This window comes from Phytophthora sojae (assembly GCF_000149755.1).
Source record: "Phytophthora sojae unplaced genomic scaffold PHYSOscaffold_6, whole genome shotgun sequence".
In the NCBI taxonomy this organism is placed as follows: Eukaryota; Oomycota; class Peronosporomycetes; order Peronosporales; family Peronosporaceae; genus Phytophthora; species Phytophthora sojae.
In genome coordinates, this window is record NW_009258120.1 from 3739467 (window position 1) to 3762893 (window position 23427).

A 23427-nucleotide genomic window follows, 5' to 3' on the forward strand; every position below is an offset into this window, starting at 1 on the left:
AAATAGTGATGTGGGAAGTGGGCGTTTGCTTGTGTCAGGAAAGCAGTGTGATCAATGCCAACGCCCAAATGAGCCGTAGCTGTAGAAGTAGAAGTAGAAGTAGAAGTAGAAGTAGAAGTAGAAGTAGAAGTAGAAGTAGAAGTAGAAGTAGAAGTAGAAGTAGAAGTAGAAGTAGAAGTAGATGTAGAAGTGCCGGAAACACGTGAACCGATTAGAGGAGCGCACTGGCTCGGTGGCGTGCGAGAAGAGGAACCACAGCGAGATCTGCGAGTGAGCGTGTATTGACAGACTGTCAGCGGCTGGCGCAGTTGGGGACTTGCGCTCGGTAGAGCTGTCGACGTCCGGGCTTCTGGACGTCGACTGGACGTCAGCAACACCTTGGTGAAGGGTCGTTATCGACGTCGCCTTGACGTCCCTTGACACCCTACCAAATTAAGCCATATAATTGGCCAAAAAGGTTATTTGAACGCCAATCAGAAGCACGCCATGTCTTAGCTCGTCAATGCCACATTCACGAAGCAAGCTGCGCCACATCAAGTGTTCGGGATGGACAAGATCTCAAATGCCGGGGCGCCGTCCATTTCCTGCGTGAGTGAGCTTCAGATCAACGACCAGTGGTCTGTTGTCGGCCTCATCCTCCAATTCGCCGCCCAGATCGAAGTCCACACTCACAGGCCTGTAAGCATGGAAGCTCATTCCGATATGCGAGGCCACGTCTGGCCGGTGGCTAGCCCCCCTCCAAGAAGCTGCGCAACACCGTCGTCTTCAAGAAGCCGTCCAGCGTCGTCTTCAAGAAGCCGCCCAGCGTCGTCGCCAAAGCCACCTCGGAAAAAGGCAAAAAAACCAACTCCAACAAAAACCTCTCCGCGGAGACCAGCACGAAAGTGCCCAACTCCATCCAAGACAACTACACCAAGAGGAGCTTTCAAGGACAAGTACCCCGTCGAGACCAACGCGTGCAAGGCTGACTGCGCCATCCGAAACCCGCATGCAAAATGCAGCCCGGTTAAACCATTCAGCTTTCAGCCCAAGCTCACACAAACAACTTCAACAGGTCCCGACCGCCAAAGGCGTCACGAGTTGCCCGGCTGGAAGGGCATTTGAGGCCCCTAAGCAGCGGGACAAGACGTACTGGCAGTTCGTCGTATGTGTGGTAGACGACAAGTACAAAGATATTCCAAGGCAAGACCTCACCCGCGACCACGCCAAAAGCTTCTATTGCTTTGGATGCAAGGAGGGGCTTTCCATCAAGAAGGGAAAGAGTTTGGTTGGCCTCCACATGCGGAAATCCCACATCGAGGCCTTACGGGCTTTCAAAGAAAATGAGCGGCGTGAAGCAGCCCTGAAACAATCGAACCAACTGGTGAACTTGTTTGAACGAAAAGATGAATAGGAACAGAGCTTCTTCGAGGGCATTTTGTCGGAATGGGTGGGTACGGATTTGCGGCCTACAAGTATCATCGGCGACAGAGGATTCGCGAAGGCGAAAAGGTTTGCAAACAGCGCAACCACTGTTCTTGAGATCCCGTCGAGACAAACGGTCGCGCTCCGTGTCCACGAGAATGCTTCAGAGCGCCGTTTGTCACTGCGAGTGATGCTGGTGAGCGACGACGAATGTGACTTCTATTCGGCCTCGTCGGATATTTGGACTTCGATAAAGTGTGAAAGCTTTATAAGCTTATCGGTTCAGCCTGTTCAACATGAAGTCGTGGACACTTGAAGTTACCTCTATTCCTGGAAAACACGATGGAGAAGCCATTGCAGATGTACTGTTACGTTGCTTTGTGTGGTGGCGTCTGGACCCCAAGAAGTGTGTTCGATTTCTACGAGATGCTGCGTTGAACATGAAACGTGGATGCACCCTCCTTGGGCTCAATCATCGATCATGCGCAGCGCACTCACTTCACTTCGTTGTAGCCGCGGCGCTTCTGCAGAAAGGAGATGAACGAAAGAAGGCGATAGCAGTTACTGGTGGTGCCAGCACCGGTGTTAGTCCTGGCCAAGTTGGCAGTACTCTCGGCAACGACGTCTGTGTGCGCAGTGAGCAGTATGTGGAAACGGAAACCCAGTGGATAGATGAGCAGCTGGATGCCTTGGAAAATGGCCCGGACTCGGACGACGACGGTGAAGACGAAGAGTATATTAGTGAAGCTGATATTGATGCGCTTTGCGGGGAAGTTGCCAGTTTTGTTGCAGAAGCCGAGAAATCGGCGGCTATGGAAATTAGCTCGGCTGATATGGAGCTGGTTCGCAAAACGGTTCGAAGGTTCCGAAAGCTGGCGGACTACTTCCATCGCTCACAAAAGGCTCGCAATCGACTAGATGAGCTGCAGTCTACTCGAAAAGAGCCCCTAAAAGTGTTGATCGATTGCCCGACGAGATGGAACAGCACAATGGTTATGCTCCAGCGCTTTTTGGATTTGCAGCCTGTGGTGAAAGATTTTTCCTGTACATTAAGTCGGAAGAAGGCGAGAAGGAGTTTAACGATCGATCTACAAAAACGTTGAAGCTTCCAAGTGCCAAGCATTGGTTCATGATTCAGTGCCTGGTCGAGCTGTTGGCCCCGTTCAGCGTTGCCACCACTATGCTCGATGGAGAGACCTATCCTACGCTGATATATCTTCATCTTTTCATCTCTTCACTCAAGCGATCGCTGGACAACCAACAAATATTTGATGTTCTCTATACAAGTGTCGAGAAGGAGGCATACGCAATAGAAGTGCTATCCATCATGCAATCCGTCCGCCGAAGCTTTTCAGCCTTGTTGAAGCAGCGGTTTGATAAGGAGGCAGACCCCGTCCTTTTGTGGATATCGTTGCTTGACCTCTACATGACGAATTCGGCGATTTTCACTGCGGATGAATATGAGAAGGCGCGGGAGCAGTTTGCCGATGAGATGTTCGTGCTAAAGAAGAAGTCTGCTTTGGTTCACAACGACGCAGCTCGTTCTCAAAGCCCTGAAAAGCGAATGACTGATGCTACAGACCGCGCTCGACAGAGCTTCCTAAAGATGTTGTACGGATCGAGAACGTCAAGATCATCAGCTGCGACGGACGACAAGTTAAAGACTGACTGCGAGTGGGAGCTAAGCAGCTACTTGAAGCAGTCGAGCGAGGCGGAGGTCAAAGATCCCGACAAGCCCCCATCGGCTTTGTCGTGGTGGAAGCAGAACCATTCAAAATTTCCGACTATTGCTGTTCTTGCTCGCAAGTGGCTTGGATGCATCGCTACATCGGTTCCCTCAGAGCGCGCGTTTTCCACTGCAGGTAACACAGTTACAAAACGACGTTGTTCGCTGAAGGCTAGCACAGTTCGGGATATGGTGTTTAAGGCTCAAAATGGAGCAGCATGATATGTATCTAGTTAGTGATGACAACACTGTAACTAACATGTATAATGTTTGTGTGCGTCTTCATAACGAAACTTCTTCACGTATGTAACTCATTTCAATGGTGCTTCTGCGATAGTATTGAATGAAGATGGTAGAGCGCTTCTGCAATTTTGGGCCACTCCGTCGGATCCAGAGACACACAAGCCGTGCACAAGTCCGGCATCGATTGAACTAACCTGATGAAAACTAAACAGCGCCATCATCTAGATGATGACCACCTCAGAGACTTTGTGGTCTGAGTCAATATCCCCGCAGCCTTTTGCGTGTGAATACGAAATGACATGCTGGTCCAACACGGGCAGTACGACTCCGACCAAGAACATGTCAACGTACACACACCACCTCCAGCGCCATCCACCGCGACATGCCAACGCCGGCCGTCATCTCGTCGTCTTCTCGCTTAGCTGTGAGATTGGTCTCTAGGCTGGAGGCGAGCTGGACGTTATCGACTTCAAGTCTCGATGCAGTACTTAAGTCTCAAGCGAGTGGAGGTACGTGAGCACGTACGCCGCGTTCCGAGCGATCGTCAACTTGCTGAGCTCGAAGCCTGTGGTACACTCAGCAACGCGCGTAAGTCGCCGCCCTCCATAATCTCCGAGACGGCGCACAAGTCCGTCAGTGAGTCCAAGCCATGCCCGCGAACGGGACACTGCGCGCGTGCTCGAGCGTCGCGATGAGCTTCACGTCGGCCAGGAGTGCGTCCACGTGCTTGACGCTCTTGCGCACTTTCAGCAGCAGCATCTAGACCGAAACGAGCTGATGGTTGAACAGGCGTCTCTGGAGTCGTCGATGGACTTGGCTTCCGACTCCATGAGGGAGAATGGGACCTTTGAAGCCGTTCTCTTCCTCCCGCTCAGTGTCGCGAGACTGGTTAGTCTGGCCGACTGTCGGTCATTGCCGCACGTCGTACGGGCCTACTCAGAGGAGGGGTCAGCTGAGTTGACGATCAACTTGGCCACGTTGGCGGCTAGGTATGGCGTGTCTGTCACCACGAAGTTGTAGCCTTCCTGCAAGTCACGGGAATACAACCTAGAGGTGATGTGAGTTCGCTGACACAGCACATGACCAAAAGAGTTCTGCTATCTGAGACTACCTGTGTATTATCGGCGCGTAGGCCTAAGGGTAGAGAATCCAATCCCTTAGAAGGTGGCAATCTAGCGTTCCTGAGCTTGTAGTCAACTACGGTAGTCGAGCTAACATGCCACAAAATAGAATGCGAGCCGCCATATGCAATGAAGCAGCCCCCACAAGTGGCATCTCACTATTTCGAAATAGTGACCAAGCGGGTGGTGTCAAGGGCGTTGATCAGACGTCCGTTGGCGACTTTTGACGTCTGGGTGTTAACCTTCGATAACACCGGACGTCGACAGCTCTAGCGCTCGGTAGAAATGTCCGGGTTACTGTACGTAAAGTTTATTTACAGTCAATCTCGGGGCTTTCGAGTTTCATTAGCTTCAACTTGCCCTATCACGGTTCTCGTCTGATCGACAATGAGATAATTACTTCAGTCACTGGGTGAAGTGTTACCTGATCGTTGTTCTAGCCACAATGTGCATGTACGTACGTGTGTAGGTCGAAACCGAGGAACACGCTGAGAAGTCCAATGGGGACGGAATCTAGCCCCGAGGTGAACCCTTCGTATCAAACGATTATTATCGGCGACACGATATGCTCCATCTCCAGTAGCATGTGGGTTCGACCCCCCCCCCCTTCTGCAGTCCCATCCAAGGAGTGCAGCACTTGAATACATAGGGAGTTTTGCAAGGAACGAAATCAGTCGAGTCAAGACTACATTTCGTTTGCAAGGGTCCCACCCAGGACAATGAAGATCACGAATCTGTTCACTGTTTCGGGTTTCAATATTTTCGTGTATCGACACGCTCGGCTAAAAGAATGCAAGTGCGCGAATACGTTGACTGCCAACCATTTCCTACATATCGTAGACTTTGCTTTAGACATGACTCATGTAACGTGTATTGTGGATTTACGGTACGAACGCAAGCGATTCGCCAGGTCACTACGGCTCCCTACTTTGGCGAGCGTTGCGTGTCCAGGCTCGACGCCTGCTGCGTTTCCTGCTCCGAAGTCTGCTGCGATGCCTGGTTCGGCTGAGGCGTTTGCTTCGATGACTGCTTCTTGACCGACGTCACCTTGGGCTTGCCGGTCTTGGAGTCCGACGAAACCGCGATGTTGTAGCTGCCGCAGCCGGGGAAGCTGGTCAGATCGGGGCAACGACCCACGAACTCCTCGCCGCCGGCGTTGCAACCAGTCACGCCGAAGCTGTAGTTGGAGGTCTTACCCGCCTGCTTCTTCAGGCTGTTGACCTTGTGGACACAGAGGTACGTGGAGACGCTGGAGCCGTAGGAGCTCACATCGCCCACCGCGGAGAGTAGCAGTGTGTTGTCCGCTTCAGTCACGTTGACCTTGGTCCACGCGGCGGCTTGAGCACCGTGGATACTGACGAGCGCCAGAGCGAAGATTGAAGAGGCGATGATGCGCAGGGACGGCATGGTGAAGTGGAGTGCGGGTGGTTGGGTGTCTTGGACTTGTGGGGGAGCGAGAAAGTTTTGGAATGAAAAGACCTCGAGTCGTCGGGTGGGGTGAGTCTTTATCGTGGTGGGGTTTGTCGGTCGCTACTTTCTTTTCGGCTGTTCCTAGTTGTGGTAATCACGATGTATTGGGGTGTTCAGTGCTTTTGTCTAGGCGGAGCTGAATTCCGATCATTTTTGCGGTAGAGTTGCCTACCAGCGGTTTGAAAGGTCGGAGAGATCGTAATCCAGCTTTGCGCTCGATACAAACGAGAGGAAAGAAATACCGACCCGCTTTCCCAGATGGCGGACATCAACACCAATTGGGCTTCAGGTGCCAACAAGGAAGAGTAAAAGCGCAGGAGTAACCTGGGTCTGTCTTTCGGGAAAGCTACAGTACTTACTAATCTGAATGTACAAACATTGGACTTCGAAGCATTTGAAATCCGATCATGTCTTGGCGAAATAACTGAAAGGTGCACGTAGGACTCTGAATCAAAACTCCAGGAACTCTGTGCAAGGTCCACGCCGTGATGAGTTCAAAGTCGGAAGCGCAACATTGGAATGCGAAGACTTGTTTATTGTGTCGGGCCAAGGACATTGTACTACATGTACATCGAGTTACTACCAGAAGCATAGTGGTTCGATGCCGATACTATTACCCCCGTGCTCAGCTCAGCTCTTGCAGCGACACTTATTAGCATATATTGAAAGGCTACGCAGTAGTAGTATTCAGATAAACTCAAACATTTCATTATGATCGCGACAAGCGCAGAACGAATTCGAATGCTAGTCCTACTTCGAAGCCTGCTGCACACCCTGCTTCGGTGGCTGCTGCTCGTGCTCGCCCTGCTTCGGTGTCTGCTGCGATTCCTTCTTCGGCTTCGGAGCCTGCTTAGCTGCCTGCTTCTTGACCGACGTCACCTTGAGCTTGCCGGTCTTGGAGTCCGACGAAACCGCGATGTTGTAGCTGCCGCAGCCGGGGAAGCTGGTCAGATCGGGGCAACGACCCACGAACTCCTCGCCGCCGGCGTTGCAACCAGTCACGCCGAAGCTGTAGTTGGAGGTCTTACCCGCCTGCTTCTTCAGGCTGTTGACCTTGTGGACACAGAGGTACGTGGAGACGCTGGAGCTGTAGGAGCTCACGTCACTCACCGCCGAAATCAGCAGCGTGTTGTCCGCTTCGGTCACGTTGGCCGGAGTCCACGCGCCGGCTTGAGCGGCGGGGACGCTGACGAGCGCCAGAGCGAAGAATGAAGAGGCGATGGTGCGCAGGGACGGCATGGTGAAGTGGAGTGCGGGTGGTTGGGTGTTTTGGACTTGTGGGGGAGCGAGAAAGTTTTGGAATGACAAGACCTCGAGTCGTCGGTTGAGGTGGGCCTTCGTGCTGTTGGTGGTGTGGTGTCGGTTGCTCCATACAACATGTAGTAAACAACGAGAATTAATTCTCTCCTTCCAGATGTTCCCATTTGCGAAGCTCGGAATCAATCGCGACGTACAAAGATCGCAGTACGCACACCCTAGACGTTCATCGTCTTATCGCCATACAGCAGTAATTCGTGGAAAGGTGGAAACCAGTAAAGTGCGGCTTAATTAAGCATCCGAAGGGGAGCACTGCCCAAGAAAATAGCGCCCGGGCGAGTTTCTGGCGCTCAAATATTAGCCTCCAGTCGGGTTGGAGCTCGATGTTACCGGTAAAATTTGGCGAAGAGAGTATCGTCCTTTGTCGATTGTCGACGACGGACTTGAGGCAAAGCCTCGACCAACAAAGCCTATTAATCAATGCCCGTATGTTTGTTACGACCGTCATCATTGGGATCGCGTGGATGGGCTGCCGTTGACTCAGTGCGAGAGGAGCTGGTTAGACGGACGGATCCGGACATCTGGAATGAACCAGAGTATCAAGAAGAGCCCCCGCGTGAAGATCAGGGTTCACCAGCAGAACGAGACACCGTCAAGAACAAGAAAGAGGAAGCTGTAGAAGAAGAAAAAACAGTGAGACCACCACCAGGATTTTAATGGTCAAGGCCAAATAAAGTCACTTACTACTGCCGTTGACTCAGTGCGTGGGGCGGGAGGCCCCTGCAGTTGGCGAAGATGACGCGCCAGCTGCGCCACAAGCACTTCGTACCGCGGTTGGAGGCTCCAACTTGGAGCTCCGTGCTCAAAGTGTTTTGCGCCACATGTATGTACGTGTACGGTATGGGGATACTCAACACCAACATTTGGTAGTGCATTAAATGTCAAACAAAAGATGCTAAGCCACCATTTGCGGAAAAGCGGAAGATTCATGTAGGTAGTGCATTAAATTTTAATGCAATAACTTCATGAATCTTTCGCTTTTTCGCGAGTCGGCGTTATTACAGATCTGAACCCGGCTAGAACGCGAACGTATCCTTAAGTAAGCCCAGACTCCACACCACGATAAGCCACGGCTTTGCTGACTGGTCAGCGCTACGGCTTACCAGGGGGCGGGGATTCCTCAGCTCTCAGTTTGCACGCAAGCCAACTCGCTGGCCACCCACCACACCATGCCTTCGGTGATCTAAGGATGCCGTTGCCCCATGGATAAGGCTTGTAAAACAGTATATCAACAAAACTCAGCTCGACAACTGCGTGTGTATTGTAGAGTTACGCAATCCTATGCATGAAGTTGATACTCAAACATATATCATTGTCGACCACGAAGAATCCCCATGAAGAGCTGTGAACGCCTTAGGTACGGTCCGCACCGATCTACCCCTACGCTTGCTTCTTGACCGACGTCACCTTGGGCTTGCTAGTCTTGGACTGCTTGGCGACAAACACGTTGTAGCTGCCACAGCCGGCAAAGCTCGTCAGATCGGGGCAACGGCCCACGAACTCCTCGCCCGCGTTGCAACCGGTCAAGCTGAAGTTGTAGTTGGTGGGGCCACTGGCCGTCCCAGCTTGCGTCTCGAGGCTGTTGACCTTGTAGACGCAGAGGTACGTGGAGACGCCGGAGCTGTAGGAGCCCACGTCTCCCACCGCCGAAAGCAGCAATGCGGTGTCCATGCCATTCACATTGGTCTTGGTCCACGCGCCGGCTTGAGCACCGTGGGCACCGACGAGCGCCAAGGCGAAGAGCGAAGAAGCAATAGCAGCTAGAGACGGCATTGTTGGTGATCGGGAGGAGGTGGGTTGAAGGTGGCGGGGCGTCTTGGACTTGTTGGGGGCAAGAAGATTCGGGAATGAAGACACGTTGGGAGTGGGGTGGTCGTGCATGCGTGTCGAACGCTGTAGGATACATGCACAGCATGTCGGTCGCTATAGATACATGAACAGCATGAGTTTATCTGTCTCCACAGCTGTTCGTACTGATCAAAGTGGTTTGTAAGGTTACAATGTTATATGAAAATTTGTTATCAGATTACCATCGTTTCAGGACTATTCTGGGTAGCTGTTGCAATCATTGCTTTGGCTTCGGAAATCTAAGATTACCAACAAGCTATGTGGTACAGTGTGTTCATGCAGCGCATTGAACGAGTGTACGACGGCTAAGAACTCGTGTTCAATGTATCTATCGCTCCATTGGAGAAAACATGTGTTCTGGGCTTACTGATAACAGGACAACGCATGCTGAGGGGCCCGATACACAGTTATCCATGCTTGCGTGAATGAAGAGATACAGTGTAGTGCCACCGAGCACCAAACCGTTGTTTTGCATACCGCGCACGTGGATGATAATAGGACAGAAAATACATGAGGTTCGCACAAGGTAACCACACGGCCCGGAAAATGTCAACTTACTACTGAATAGCTCGTGATATTAGGCGAGTTCATGAAGAGAGCGCGGTCGTTTGTCGCTCACCGCCGACGGCTTTGGAACAAATCTTTTTATCCATTTGTACCGAACTGTCGTCGTCATTTTCCTGGTGCGGGTTGAGCGGATCCTGCAGTTAACGGAGGAAGCATCAATGATGTCGCACCGGCTGGGCGGCACTGGTCGAAAACACCAGGAGCTCAGTGAGGGGTGTCAGACACCACTCCAGGCGTATCATATGCATGCCAACACCCGAATGCAAGGTCTTCTTGAACAGTTTCGTTGCTTCGATATCATTCATCGCTTAGAGTTCCTGATATGAACTGCATGCACTCACATGCACACACAAAAACATTGCGCGCCGACTTTGTAGTGACTAGCAACGAAAAAGTTTGCACGAAGACGTCACCTGCCACAAAGGACTAAATGTATAAAAAACTCAGCTTGAGCAATCATATATTTCTTGTATTCGAAGTTGCACAATTTCGAAGTATGAAATTGGTACACTCTAACATACGTGTTGATCACGGTCTAGGGTCCGCTTCTACACCTGCTTCTTGACGGATGTCACCTTGGGCTTGCTACCCTTCGACTCGGATGAAACCTCAATGTTGTAGCTACCACAGCCAGGAAAGCTCGTCAGATCGGGGCAACGGCCCACGAACTCCTCGCCCGCGTTGCAACCGGTCAAGCTGAAGTTGTAGTTGGTGGCGCCGCCGGCCGTCCCAGCTTGCGTCTCGAGGCTGTTGACCTTGTAGACGCAGAGGTACGTGGAGACGCCGGAGCTGTAAGAGCCCACGTCTCCCACCGCCGAAAGCAGCAGCGTGTTGTCCGCTTCAGTCACGTTGGCCGGAGTCCACGCGCCGACTTGAGCACCATGAACACTGACGAGCGCCAGAGCAAAGATCGAAGACGCGATGGTACGCAGGGACGGCATGGCGAAGGAATGCAGGTGGTTGGTTTTCTTGGACTTGTGGGGAAGCGAGGGAATTCGGGAATGTCGTGAGTGGAGCTCTACGCTACTGTAACGAACGTGCGTCGAAAGAGATAGGTTCATGTCGCCAAGGAACAGCAGCTATTAGTTTTAATATTGGGGCAAAGCTGTTAGTTGGTTCCGGCTGTTCAATTTTCAAGAACCATCAACGATATACGAGTTACAGCAACAGAGTTCTCGTGGTTCCCATCGCTCCGCATGGAATGAGCGCACGATATGACATGGGTGGCCATATGCGCAGCTGTGACAAAATGACGCTCGAGGGTTTATCAACAAGCGATTAAAATCATTGATTTCATTTTCTTCAAGGCAATTAATCATTTTAAATACAAAGTACACTTGATGTTTGTATGCCTGACATAAATTATTGTTTTGGACACTTCAAACAGGTCAAAATATATTGTTTGTAATAAGTATTCATTGCGATTATTATCGCCCGAGATGGCTACATTAATTGTTATGAATTGGCCCACAGAAAATTGCGCACTTGAAAAACGTGTCAATTGCTCGAGCACGAACTGCACCATGGTGCGCGCGCTGAGGCGTCTTCTGCGCGGTCTAAACGGGTCGCTCATGTTATTGTGGTGGTGTGCTGTTGTAGGGAGCGTCGGACAAAGCTGTGGGTCTCGTGCTGCTGGCCATTAGCGTCGTCGTCTTCGTCTACTACAGCATTTGGGTGCTGCTTACGGTAGGCTCGGCAATGGCCGCCACTTTCTGTCATCACGTCGCAATGAACTTACGCCGCGGTGTGTGTGTGTTATTGTTATTGTAGCCGTTCGTTGACGAGGACCACATCATCCAGCAGTTCTTCCTGCCGTACCACTACGCCATCACGATCCCTGCGGTGCTGCTCGTGCTGCTCTTTACTGGAGCCGCCACCTTCATCGGAATGGTCATGATCAAGAGTCAGAAGAAGAAGAAAAGCGACTAGAGCTGTGGAGAGCTCGGTCCACCAGGGAAAGAGAGAAGTTGCGCGCCTTGCGGGTGGCATGGGAGGTCAATTAGTAGAATTGGTCGGGAGCCTATGTCGGCGACGACGAATGTACGCGATCTATGTTCCGTTCAATCAGCCCCAACACCAACCGCGACGCTTGTTACCAGATGCATAGCAGCCTCTGAAGCAGCGAGTCCTTCGAAGTCTGCATATCGCTACGAAATGTACAGCTAACGACGCTTGAGCAGCCGCTGTGAAAGCTTCGTCTTTACGGCTGCGCACAGCTCCGTCCAAGATAAGCACTAGCTGTCGAATTACTGAGCGGCGCCCTCGGCAGGCGTGGAGAGCGTGCTCTGCGGCTGCGCCACCATGTAGCCCATGCCCTGGATCTGGTTGTAGCTGAAGCCCTTGCTCACCAGGTCCTTCACCACCTCGTTGGTCTGCTCCTCACGCAGCATCTATTGGCAGCAGCACGAGCATCACGTCACTGTCAATACGAGATAACACGAATTTGTCTCTTAAGCACGATTCCTGGGCCCACCTCGATACTGAGCGGCACAAGGGTCACCAGGAGCGTCGTCGACAGCACCCAGAGCCACCGGCCCGAGGTCTTCCAGCTCTGAACCACAATAACAGGACCAAAACCGAGTCAGAACTCGAATCTTCTTGCCAAGAATGTTACCAAGTATTCATGTACCTTCACAGCAAAGTTAATGCCGCCCTTGACGGGGCCAGATTGGCGAATACGGGTCGGCAGGTTCAGGAACAGCTCCTGCAAGGGCGAAGCCACACACGAATGTTTAGTACAGCCGCAGGTACCACTGAGACTTTGAGCAGAGCAGCGTCATTTCAATGGGCGCACCTTGAGACCAGCGTTGTTGGGTCCCTTCTTGTCCTTCTCCAGCTCGCGCAGCGCTCCGATAGCCGACATGTTGCTCTGCTTGCTATTGACCTCTGGTCGTTCTTGATGGTGTGGCCAACAATGCCCGCCCCCGTCTTTACCCATCTAATTGCATATATTATGATGTTTACCGGTTTCTGAGGACAGCTTGAAGCTCTTGCAGGATGAGATCCTCGTTGAAGTGATCTGGGCTGCTCTCCTGTTGCAGTGGCGCGTTGCCATCCAATCGACCCTTCTGCGACTGCTTCACTATAGCTGCGATGGATTTCGAAAGCAGCGGCGCAAAGCTTTCGATGAGTTCCTGGTCTTGATGCTGTTGAGGGGTGCACAATCGACCAGCTTCAGCGAGTTGTTGTAAAATCAACCGGCAGCATGTCTGCACGCCGTCGGCGTAGCAAGCGTCGAGAGTGCTCTTCTTCAAATTACCGTACTTCAGTCCGCTAGAATGTTCAGAGCCAGCGACACTGATGTCGATTGCTAGAACGAGCCGAGTCCGAGCATCGGCCTTGCCGGTTAATTGCGTCGCCGAAGCACGCAATGGTGTAGCAACGAGCTGGTTGACAAGGTGCGAGCTTGAACGCTGGCACCGGAGGCCGTACTTCTTCCAGAGTTTGCACGACTTCACGCCCTTGCTGATGCCACAGATGAAAAAGTCCTCTCCGTTGATCAGTGGTGCGTGGTTAGCGTAGCGCAGAAGGCATATTTCGATGTTGCTTTGGCCCCTTGGATCCATTTCTCCAAGCATCAGCGCAACGCAGCTTGTGGAAACAAGTTCTTCGTCGTGAACAGCGTACAATATGTCGTCAACACTTTCCCCCAACTCTGTGGCGAACCGATCGATCGATTCTTCTCCATGTTGGCATACGACGCTGATGCTGACCTCACCAACGTCGAAGTCAAACTGCACACCAACAAACGGAGGAGCTGTGTATCTCAGACTCTGGAAGTACAGAGCCAATGAGTCTGCAGCGCTTTCGATATTATGCGTATCCCCAGGACATGGAATCGATAGTCTCATCTCCGTCCCGGAGAAGTGCTGGTGCTCTTCGTCCACCACAAAATGCGCCACTTTCTTGACTACGGCCGTCTCCTCCGAGTCGGGATCGATGCGGAGCTGTACATACAGAATCCCATCTGAACTTGAGGTCGTGGTGATCTTCAAGCACGCGTCAGGTACACTGAGCTGACTGTAAAGCATCGCCGCTTTGAGTCCGACACCTGGGTTGTTGCCATTAACACAGCACGTTTAGTCCGTCCAGACACTAAACTTATCGGTTCTGCACCAACGCACCATATTTTCCACTAGGACAGCCTCCACCCCCCTCCGCTCTTGCCTTAGTCGTCTCGAAGGCGTTGCAGCACAGCAGTTTGATCTGATGTGCGTGCATCCCGGAGCCCGTATCGGCGCACACGATGTCGATGCAGCCCGTATCTTCGTTCAGCTTCACATTGACGCGGAGCAACTCGAGGGGCGCGTCGTCCCACGAACAGTCCGAGCCCAACGACTGCGTCGCATCCAGCGCTGACGAAGTGAGTGCAACCACACATAGCGTGCGAACGTTACTCGTTGTCTTCTCTTTTTGACTTAACTTGATGAACAGCCTCCAATGCGCTGACCATTCTCAAACAGCTCCTTCACCGCCTGCACCAGCGCGTCTCTCCGTGTCCCGAAGCCCAGCAGCTCCAAGTTGCCGCGGATAAACTGCGCGCCGCGATCCTTCCGCTTCCTCTGCATCTTTCTTCGTCTTCAACTCTCCCAGTGCGGAACCGACCATCACTCTGCAAGTCAACGTTGAACCTCCGATATCACATATCTGAACCTGTGGAAACACATACGCTTACGTACCATTGGCGGCCGAGCGCTAATCCTGGCCGCAGTTCCTCGGACTCGGACTCAGCAGTTCTTGTCTTCCGTGTGGCAGCGCGAGCGACGCGATGACGCTCAAGGAGCTGCTGACCGAGGACCAATGGCGCAGTGTGATCAACACCACGGCGGGGCTGGGCGCGGGCGCTGTATCCACCGTGCTGCTGTACCCGCTTGACCTGGTCAAGGTGCGCTACCAGGTGCACGAGAAGTCCGCGCACGCCTACCGCTCTCTGGGGCACGCGTTCCGCTCCATCGTGGCGGAGGAGGGCGTCCGCGCGCTGTTCCGCGGCATGAGTCCGGCGCTGTATGGAGCCACGCTGTCGTGGGGCATCTACATGCTCTTCTACCAGAGCGCCAAGGAGCGGTACGCGCGCATGGCCGACGAGGGCTGGATCCAGGGCTCGTGGCAGCACTTCTTCTCCGGCATCGAGGCCGGCTGCGTCGTCGTGCCGCTCACGAACCCGATTTGGCTCGTTAAGATCCGCATGCAAGTGCAGAGCAACCGACGACTGCAAGCGAATGCTACGGGCAAGGACGCAGCGAAGAAGCTGGCTGAGAATATACCCTACCGAAGCGTATCAGGTGCGTCGAGAGGAGGCGACACGTTGGTGTATGGCTGAATTGAGGAGGCTGATCTTGTTGTTATTGTTGGTGTTGCTGTGGTGTAGATGCATTCCGACGGATCATAGCAGAAGAAGGCGTTTCGGCGCTCTACAAGGGCATGATCCCAGCGCTGTTTCTCACTACGAATGGAGCTATCAAGTTCGTGGCGTACGAGCGACTCAAGGGTCTGTACCAAACGCACTGGAGCCCCGACATGGACGTGATCCCGACGCTGGCGATGGGTGCTGTGGCTCAGTCTATTGCATCGTCTACTACGTACCCGTACCAGGTGATCAAAGCTCGTCTGCAGCAGGGAGGCCCCATGGCGAGCAAGTACACAGGCACGTGGGATTGCACGGTGAAGATCATCCGCCACGAGGGCTACTTTGGGCTCTTCAAGGGTCTGTCAGCGAACATTCTCAAGGTGGTGCCCACGGGTGCCATCATTTTTGCCGCTTACGAGCAGATCCAGAGCACCATGAAGGCCATTCTGTTGGACTAGAGAGCGGCAGCAACCTAGAATGACTGCGAAGCAATAGAGTATTCTACGAAGTACACGACGCTTGCACAATATGAAAAAAAATAAAGTGAAAACTTGTGGCAGCACAAACAAGAGCGTGAAAAGTCTATTATATATGTAAAAGGCGCACGAAGTCTGACTAACAAGCGCCGCGAGGAGCGTCCACGCCGTTGGTGGTCTTTTAAAACATTTCGTCTTCAACGCGGAGGTACTCGCCGATGTCTGCTTGGTGCAGCACCACGTAGGCGGTGGGCTCCAGGTCTTTGCACATCTCTGTTGCCTGCGCGGCGATGCCGAAGCCCAGCGGGATGTCGTTCATGCTGTAGACCACGACGCCGGCGTACTGCGGCGTGCCCTCCGTGATGCGGCCGAGACCCGACTTGACCACGTTGTTGCCGTACAGGAAGGACATCTCCGAGTTGGGCTTGATCCAGACCTTGTACTTGGCGTACTGGGCCAGGTAGTCCAGGAAGGTGATGCGCAGGTGGAACTTCTTGGTCTTGGTGAGCTTGCCCACAGCCGTGCCGATGCTCAGCAGCTCGTCCGAGCCCACGTTGGTCGACTGGCGCATGAGCTTCTCGCTGCAGTAGTACACGATGTTGCCGTGCAGACGGAAGCAGTACTTCTCGTCGGGCCGCGTCACCAGGTGCTGCACGTTGCGGCCGATGTACTTGCTGATCTTCTCGAACACCGTGGTCATCTCATCGTCGGTAAGCGGGCGCATGGTTGCTCTGCAAAGGTGGCGTCCGGTAGGGGTCGAAGCAATTGACACAGTACCGGTGACTGGAGGACTGGCGGCGGGTGGTCTCTCCTACGAAACGGCATACTGCATCCGTCGTATCGGACTTTCGTCCAATGATATTCTTTTCGGAAGGGGATTGGTGTAAATACAAGCGGGGGATTGGTTGGTCGGCGCATTTGCATGGCTGGGGGCAGCCCGCGGCATGGCGCCGTCATTGCTAATTTTCGCACAGGCATCAGAAATGGAGGGCAAGATTGAATCGGTGCAGGTCTTCGGCCGCAAGAAGAACGCCACGGCTGTCGCTTACTGCAAGCGCGGCCACGGCCTCATCAAGGTCAACGGCACGCCCATCGAGCTCGTGGAGCCCGAGATCCTGCGCGTCAAGACATACGAGCCCGTGCTCCTGCTCGGCCAGCAGCGTTTCGCCAACGTACGATGAACTTCCTGCTCTTCTCTTCGAGTCGCGGGCTACGCGCGACAGCTATTGGTATCACGGACGTGGCGACGTGGACGACGACTCGAGCGCCAGCTTCAGGGTCTTCTCCAGTCCAATGAACACACCACACACGGGGTGCGCACTGCTTCGGCTTTGCCTCCTCAGGACCGCTGACAGCATGGACGTTGCTCCCTCTGTTGCTTGGCTGCTGTCCACCCACCTCGACGCACACGTTTCTGCTGTGAAAAGCACTCGCACCACCCACCTAATCTGTGTGCATGCTCTGTTTACCGCCGTGTAAATACCATGCTGTCGCAACTGGCTTGCACGCCCCCTCCCTACCTGACGATCGATATGGTGCGCTGACGTGTTGTGTCTCGATAACTCCAGGTGGACATCCGCATCCGCGTGAAGGGTGGTGGTCACACCGCTCAGATCTACGCTATCCGTCAGGCCATCGCCAAGGCCATTGTCGCCTACTACCAGAAGTGTAAGTCTTGAAGGCTTCGTTGAAGGCTCTCAAGGTCAAGTGAACTGTGTTGCTGACGTTGCTGTTTACTTTGTTGCTGCTGTACAGACGTGGACGAGGCCTCCAAGAAGGAGATCAAGGACATCCTGCTCGCCTACGATCGTACCCTCCTGGTCGCCGACCCCCGTCGCTGCGAGGCCAAGAAGTTCGGTGGTGCCAGCGCCCGCGCTCGCTTCCAGAAGTCGTACCGTTAAGCGGCGTCTTCCAGCCGAGGGGTCGCTCCTGTTTCTTCCTGCTCTCAGCGCTTCGAGTCGCTTGCTTCTGGCGTGCGCTCGCTTGTGTCTGCCATTCGCGTGGCATGGCGCTCGGCAGCTGTAGACGTCTAAGGTAGCGGGAGCTTTCAAGCCCCATAATAAACGTGCGATAAGTTAGCGGCATTTTTTCTTGATTTCCATTCGTCCGTCATTACCAAAATCATGCTAAGCCACCTCCTTCATTCCGCTGGAAAGACATTCGTACTTATGCGAACACAATTATCCGAGCGTACTGTCAAAATCGAACAGACCGATCTCATCTGGAGCATAAGCAAGCTATGGCGGTCACGGGCAAGCGCGGCGTGGGCATCCCGACCATCCTGCTGCACGACGGCGAGGGCACGATCGTGTCCATCGAGATGAAGACGGGCGAGACGTATCGCGGTCTGCTGGACGAGACGGAGGACAACATGAACTGCGTCATGAAGGACGCCGTGCGCACCGACATCAACGGCAACACCACCCACGTGGAGCAGGTCTACCTGCGCGGCAGCCAGATCCTCTTCATCGTCTTCCCAGATATATATCCTTTGCAACCCCATACTTGCGGCTGTATATTGTACAGAAGTTGGTATAGGACAACCCCCTTGTTCAATTGTCGGTTGCCTTGACCTTCCGAGTGGCGGACGCGTTGGTGTGTTGTTGTTGCTCTTGTGGCCGCAGAGCACGTTAAAGCACGCGCCGATGTTCAAACGAGTCAAGATGTGGAAGAAGCACAAGGGAGCGATACCCACACTGGGGCAAGGAGGAGTTGGAGGCGGCGCTCCGAGAGGACAGGCCGCTGCGATCATCCGGAAGGGTACGAGAGATGACATGAAGCTGGCTGACGGGTGGAGTGCAGGCGCTGATGTTACTATTATTTGGTCATTATGCAGCTCAAGAGCGGAGAGGCGGATTTTGAGACGAGCGTGGCCGTGGAATCGGGTCGAAGTTGCTGCCAAGCGTCGCTGACTGCTCCTTTCAAGTCGCTCGAACTGGGAACTACTGCGGCTTCTTGCCTGCGGTATGGCAGGTATTGGACTGCGCTGCTGGTCACGGGTAGACCACTCATAAGTCCCTTCAGGTTCACAGCCTTGGACGAGTCTTAATAGACGGATGCACGAAGACAACCGAGTCGGTAAGTGATGACATGTCCTTGTAGGGAATATTGGTAGCTTGGTGGCAGCGATTCTTGGCTGCTCTCGAGCTCATTTCTGGGCGACGTAGACTGGGCGCCGGAACCCCTTGGAGGAAGTCTGGCAGACCTCGAGGAACTCGCAACTGCGGAAGCCAACAGTCTCGACGAGGTGCTTGGGGAAGTCCTTTGGCCGCAGCTGAATCTTCGGGTAGTTTGCTGCCGTGACGTCTGACGTGAACTTCCGCTTGTGGTACGATTTCCACGGCTGTGGCTCAATGATCAGGCGGCCACCAGGTGCAAGCAACTCGTAGATCTTTGCAAACACCTTCTTGATGCCTTCGTCTCCGTGGAAAAGGTGGATCCATTTTGTAACACTAAAGCTGCAAGCACGAAACACAAACACTACTTAATCAGAGAGACGTCCCCACCATTACATGCCAACAGCATCTCTTGATAACTTACCAAGTAATGAAGTCGTACTCCTTGCCGGCATGTGCGTCTGCCACAATATCTTCGCGCTTGAAAATCACGTTCAACGGAAACTCCGAGCTGCGTAGCCAACACCACGCGTATGTAAGAAACCACTTATGATCCCTTCCAACAGCAAAATACAGCTCAAAACGTACCCAACAGCAGCCTTGCCAATAGCTTTAGGAACTGCTGCCTGTGTCTGCATCGACGGCTTCCATAGTCGAAAAGACAGCGGCATCTCGTCCGCAAACGCGTCTCCATCTTCCACCTTCACGTCACTCTTCTCCTCGTCCTTCTTTGCATCCTCCTTCCCCTCTACAACCTCTTGCTTAGCTCCACCGCTGACGTCCGCAGGAGAATCAGCATCCACCTGATCCTTCGAGTTCCCGTCCTCTCCACCTTTCGACGACGTTTTAACTGCGGGAATGTCGCCGAACGCCTTCTCGATCTGCTCTTGTCGTAGAATGTCCTTCAACTGTCCCCTGGCTCTGGAAATGAGCTGCGGGTCCACGTCCACGCCCAGCAGATAACTAGGTGCCAGACGTTTGGCGATGGCAATAGTCAAATCCCCCGAGTTGCAGCCAATATCCAAGCCGCGCTTGCCCTCGAACCAGCTCTTGTCCAGCGCAGCGAGACGCGGGTCGTCCTCCAGCTCTCCCTGGTGCTTCTGGCCCAGTCGATACGTGTAGTAGCTGCGCATTCAGGTGGTACACCAAAAGTGTCAATTGGAATGGCACAGTACTATCAAGCGGCGGATGGCTACAAACCTCCGGAAGTTGCCCACGCGCTGCTGCTTCGGGATCTTCTTGTGCTGCTTGCGCTGCTTCGCCGGCTTTGCCGCGGCCTGCGTGGCAGCCTCGCCGTCCGGCTGCTTGCGCTTGGTCATTAGAGACTTTGCTAAACAAGAGATGTCTCGTGTGGTCCACCTGAACTCAAGTGACAACGTTGGAAGGGCAAGAACGAGAAGTGCAAGCAAGTTTTCACCCTTTCCATTCGGTTTAAAGCTGCACGTGTAAACCAACTATATCTACGCGCGCAGTTTGTTGCGTATCACGAGCTGTCACACTTTTTTTTTCTTTCTCAGTTACCTAAACCAGCATTTGCATCACCAGCCCCTGCAGCGCATTTAAAACTTCAGTGACGCCATTTCCAGATAGCATAGCAGCAAAACAGTCCCAAACGCAAGCGCACCATACCTTGCTTCCTGTCGGACCAATCGAGTCCGTAACAGTCAATTTGCGAGCTCCTTTGCCTCTTTACCTTATCAAGGCGACAAATTTTTCCACGATGCGAGCTACACTAATTTCAAATGGCCCCGCCATCAAGTTGTCTTTGTTGATCGAAACGACGGGTGTCGCGGCCTCGCTCTCGTAGGTAAGAGAAACAAACCACCATTCGTAGTAGTATGTGACGACACCTGCGACCTTCCTTGACACGTGCGTGTTGAGCATCTCCATCGCCACGAGAAGATGCGCAAGACCAGTCTTCATCGGGTTCTGCTTCACTTGGTACTTGGTTACTCTTTCTCCCCCTCCTTCTTCTTCGTCATCGTCAATCTCTTCATCTTCGTCTGTTGGTTCGGGATCCGTCGCCTCCATGACGCACACGTATTTGTCGCCATGAAACAGCATGAAGTCGGCGTAACCTTCCACATCCAAGATGCGCATGAAAATTTCCAAGGGATATCTGCTCTGGATTTCCATAGGCGAGCTCTCAAGTGTCAGCATGGTTTGAAGAATCTTGGATACCAATAAATCCACCGGAACGTCCGAAGATCTTCGCATTGCGCGAGCTTCTTCTTGACCAAGTTCTTTCGTGAGTGCTGGGATCAGCTCGTTCTCGACACGAGAATATTCCAGCGTGGTAGTAGTTCTACTGTAGCGGAATTTGAGATCCCACCATGTCACTCGTTTCAGACGAACGGGGCCGGACGGCCCGCCGTCATCGTCGTCACCTGATCGGGTAGAGTCGTACAGATAATAGTCCAACTTGTCCCAATACCGCGCGCGTTCCCCCAATATACCAATAGCAGATTTCCTCGGCGTGCGGCCTCGTACCGTCGCCAGAAGATGGACATTATGAAATCGAGATCTGGCTCAGCTCCGCAGAAAAAGTCGCTGACGCGATCGTCCGAGTTGAACTGGAGCTCTCGGTGGAGCAAACCCTCGAGGCTACGAGTCTCCCCCTCCCTGAACTTCCTCGAGTCGGTCCTAAGAAACCCCTCTCTCGTTTCTCGCAGGGAATAACATGACCTCATCTGCACTCACGTCTCGAAGGTAGCTGGGTAGGGCTTCCTTGGCGGCGACCTTCGCGTCCCCGAAGGTGACACCGGAATTCACGTGAAGAAGGAACAGCGAATGTCCATAAGCACCGACAACGGCGCACGCGAATGACGTGGTCATGCTGGCGGCGATCAAGCGGAATGGCCTCAATACATTTTCAAACTTTTAGGGAAATGCAACGAATTTTTCTTGGATTGAAAAACTACGAAAGTTAGACGATCACAGGCTGCCCCCGATCTCTCTAGTCCCGCTGACGTGTCCGCTGCAAATTGAGTCGCTCTGGGCCGTTGGAATGATTTGGTTTGGACCAGAAGTCCCAATCGCCTCTAGCTCGTCTTCTCAGTACCAACCAAGAATATTTCCGGTGGGAATTCTCCCGGGCGTTGGTGCAGGCAGTCAAAAGAGCCGATCTCACGATGATTCGGTGGCTCTTAGCCCATTTCCCCGGCTGCCGTGTGTCTGAAAAAGTGGTTCGGGTGGCTGCTAAGAGAGGGCGCTTGTGGGTGTTGCAGCTGCTGGTGTAGGAAGTACTTGGAACATGCATGTATGACCTCTCTATTGAACGCGTGCCAGACGCGTTTCGGCCCCCCGCCGGGGGCCTCGTCAGTGGCTTTACCAATCGAGAAGTGAGCTCTCTCTCTCTACGTGTCCTCCTGGGCGGTCGCCCCTACGAAGCTTCTAGAATCTCCTAAAGATCTGTCGTGGGTACGACTCTGGTGTCGTAACCGTGTATCCCCACCATGGGGTTACACCTACGTGCCTGCAGCACTGCTGGAAGCCGAGTGGCATTGAGTGGAGCGCGAAAATTCAAACTTGTGCAGCTGAAGCTGGGCACTGGGACCTTACGAGATGGCTACACACGGATCTGCCTGCGGAAGTGGATCGCAGCAGCAACTGTCACCTGCTGTGCATTGCTGTGGCGCAGAGTGATCTCGAGAACGTCAAATGGGTGATTGCCAATGGATATCCTGTACTGCTATATACCCATATAGTTGAAGCAGCAGCCAGCGCTGTCAACAATGGCTAGGATACCTAGAATGTACAAGTCGAGATAATTCGCTACATGTACTTACTGGAGGGGGGATTTGTTAGTCCAGGATATATTGCGGATGTTTTTGTGCTGGAAGCAGCCCGTGTCGGCGATCTGCACCTTTGTGCGGCGTACTTCGTACCAACGTGCAATCAAATCCGAAAGTCGCAAAATTCATACTTAAGTATTGCAAATTTCTAGCTAGCAACTTCAATTACGCATTCAAAGATGGAATTACGGCAATCAAATTCGCACAGTAGGCTACTACTACTGGTCCGACGAGCCCTGTTACATGCCGTACACCATGTCCTCGTTGTTCGCCGCCTTGGTGACGAAGTCGCGACAGTGCAGCTCCATGCTGGCCACCAGCGCTGGGGTCATCACGTTCATGTTAGCGGTCGCGGCGCGCTCCAGGATGTGCATCTGGCGTTCCGAAATGGAGAGGATCTCACCGTTGCTGTCTGGCTCACGCGAGCGATCGTAGATTGCGTGGCGATCCAGAGCGGGAGTTTAGGACGCTGCTTCTCGGGGACGGTGTGGCGAGTAACACGGCCTTGGAGGGACATCTGCGAAGAAGGCGAATTGCGAAGTGAGCTCCCCTCGGTCGGCGTCGGCTATAGTGCGCGCCAAACCGCGCGCCCTTGCTTTTGGCGCGAGCACAGCACGCCAGCTTACGTAGCCATGGAGATCTTGGACCTCTGGTCCAACTTTGATTGCCGTAATTCCATCTTTGAATGCGTAATTGAAGTTGCTAACTAAAAAATTGCAATATGAGTTTTGCGACTTTCGGATTTGACGTTGGTACGAAGTAGGCGTAGAGACTATGCAGTTGGTTTTGGCCAACAAAGAAGAAGACTGGAATTATCAGCATGCTCTCGATACGGTATGGTGTTGATCAGGATAGCGTGCGAGAGGAACCATCTTAACACGACAGGCTTCGTTGTCAGCTCAGAGTGACAAACGACCACTCGAAGAAGTCTGTGACGGTCGTTGGGGGGAAACTTGCCAGTTTGGTGAGTTAGCGACGACGAGAGGGAAAAATAGTGT

The 23427-nt window shown here is 53.2% G+C and overlaps 13 protein-coding genes across 13 annotated transcripts; 5 read left to right on the plus strand and 8 right to left on the minus strand.

Moving 5' to 3' along the window:
- Positions 1-51: 51 nt before the first annotated feature.
- On the minus strand, positions 52-898 carry PHYSODRAFT_256195 (hypothetical protein; the record flags this gene model as incomplete). Its single annotated transcript, XM_009533216.1, has 2 exons — positions 52-377; positions 745-898. 2 exons carry the CDS (start codon positions 896-898, stop codon positions 52-54), a joined length of 480 nt encoding a protein of 159 aa, XP_009531511.1.
- A 1482-nt stretch (positions 899-2380) lies between these two features.
- On the plus strand, positions 2381-3352 carry PHYSODRAFT_514455 (hypothetical protein; the record flags this gene model as incomplete). Its single annotated transcript, XM_009533217.1, has 1 exon — positions 2381-3352. The coding sequence occupies one exon, from the start codon at positions 2381-2383 to the stop codon at positions 3350-3352; it is 972 nt and encodes a 323-aa protein (XP_009531512.1).
- A 2066-nt stretch (positions 3353-5418) lies between these two features.
- Positions 5419-5901, minus strand: PHYSODRAFT_335760 (hypothetical protein; the record flags this gene model as incomplete). Its single annotated transcript, XM_009533218.1, has 1 exon — positions 5419-5901. The coding sequence occupies one exon, from the start codon at positions 5899-5901 to the stop codon at positions 5419-5421; it is 483 nt and encodes a 160-aa protein (XP_009531513.1).
- Positions 5902-6714: 813 nt separating this feature from the next.
- On the minus strand, positions 6715-7203 carry PHYSODRAFT_335761 (hypothetical protein; the record flags this gene model as incomplete). The annotated part of the gene is made up of 1 exon (XM_009533219.1): positions 6715-7203. One exon carries the CDS (start codon positions 7201-7203, stop codon positions 6715-6717), a length of 489 nt encoding a protein of 162 aa, XP_009531514.1.
- Positions 7204-8661: 1458 nt separating this feature from the next.
- PHYSODRAFT_335762 (hypothetical protein) lies at positions 8662-9054 on the minus strand (the record flags this gene model as incomplete). The annotated part of the gene is made up of 1 exon (XM_009533220.1): positions 8662-9054. One exon carries the CDS (start codon positions 9052-9054, stop codon positions 8662-8664), a length of 393 nt encoding a protein of 130 aa, XP_009531515.1.
- A 1232-nt stretch (positions 9055-10286) lies between these two features.
- PHYSODRAFT_384730 (hypothetical protein) lies at positions 10287-10637 on the minus strand (the record flags this gene model as incomplete). The annotated part of the gene is made up of 1 exon (XM_009533221.1): positions 10287-10637. A coding segment is annotated over one exon (351 nt), but the record flags the coding sequence as incomplete, so codon positions are not given.
- Positions 10638-11219: 582 nt separating this feature from the next.
- Positions 11220-11625, plus strand: PHYSODRAFT_316945 (hypothetical protein; the record flags this gene model as incomplete). The annotated part of the gene is made up of 3 exons (XM_009533222.1): positions 11220-11222; positions 11296-11382; positions 11467-11625. 3 exons carry the CDS (start codon positions 11220-11222, stop codon positions 11623-11625), a joined length of 249 nt encoding a protein of 82 aa, XP_009531517.1.
- Positions 11626-11691: 66 nt separating this feature from the next.
- Positions 11692-14264, minus strand: PHYSODRAFT_352016 (hypothetical protein; the record flags this gene model as incomplete). Its single annotated transcript, XM_009533223.1, has 7 exons — positions 11692-12086; positions 12170-12247; positions 12326-12400; positions 12491-12591; positions 12956-13716; positions 13940-14051; positions 14147-14264. 7 exons carry the CDS (start codon positions 14262-14264, stop codon positions 11943-11945), a joined length of 1389 nt encoding a protein of 462 aa, XP_009531518.1. The 3' UTR covers positions 11692-11942.
- A 200-nt stretch (positions 14265-14464) lies between these two features.
- PHYSODRAFT_256119 (hypothetical protein) lies at positions 14465-15501 on the plus strand (the record flags this gene model as incomplete). Its single annotated transcript, XM_009533224.1, has 2 exons — positions 14465-14978; positions 15065-15501. The coding sequence occupies 2 exons, from the start codon at positions 14465-14467 to the stop codon at positions 15499-15501; spliced, it is 951 nt and encodes a 316-aa protein (XP_009531519.1).
- A 93-nt stretch (positions 15502-15594) lies between these two features.
- On the minus strand, positions 15595-16243 carry PHYSODRAFT_352017 (hypothetical protein; the record flags this gene model as incomplete). The annotated part of the gene is made up of 1 exon (XM_009533225.1): positions 15595-16243. The coding sequence occupies one exon, from the start codon at positions 16241-16243 to the stop codon at positions 15701-15703; it is 543 nt and encodes a 180-aa protein (XP_009531520.1). The 3' UTR covers positions 15595-15700.
- A 247-nt stretch (positions 16244-16490) lies between these two features.
- On the plus strand, positions 16491-17613 carry PHYSODRAFT_355047 (hypothetical protein). Its single transcript, XM_009533226.1, has 3 exons — positions 16491-16691; positions 17088-17187; positions 17275-17613. The coding sequence occupies exons 1-3, from the start codon at positions 16503-16505 to the stop codon at positions 17418-17420; spliced, it is 435 nt and encodes a 144-aa protein (XP_009531521.1). The 5' UTR covers positions 16491-16502; the 3' UTR covers positions 17421-17613.
- Positions 17614-17758: 145 nt separating this feature from the next.
- Positions 17759-18381, plus strand: PHYSODRAFT_510917 (hypothetical protein; the record flags this gene model as incomplete). The annotated part of the gene is made up of 3 exons (XM_009533227.1): positions 17759-18039; positions 18146-18279; positions 18356-18381. 3 exons carry the CDS (start codon positions 17759-17761, stop codon positions 18379-18381), a joined length of 441 nt encoding a protein of 146 aa, XP_009531522.1.
- A 286-nt stretch (positions 18382-18667) lies between these two features.
- PHYSODRAFT_513287 (hypothetical protein) lies at positions 18668-19954 on the minus strand (the record flags this gene model as incomplete). Its single annotated transcript, XM_009533228.1, has 5 exons — positions 18668-18977; positions 19060-19139; positions 19220-19348; positions 19487-19760; positions 19836-19954. 5 exons carry the CDS (start codon positions 19952-19954, stop codon positions 18668-18670), a joined length of 912 nt encoding a protein of 303 aa, XP_009531523.1.
- Between the last annotated feature and the right edge of the window lie 3473 nt (positions 19955-23427).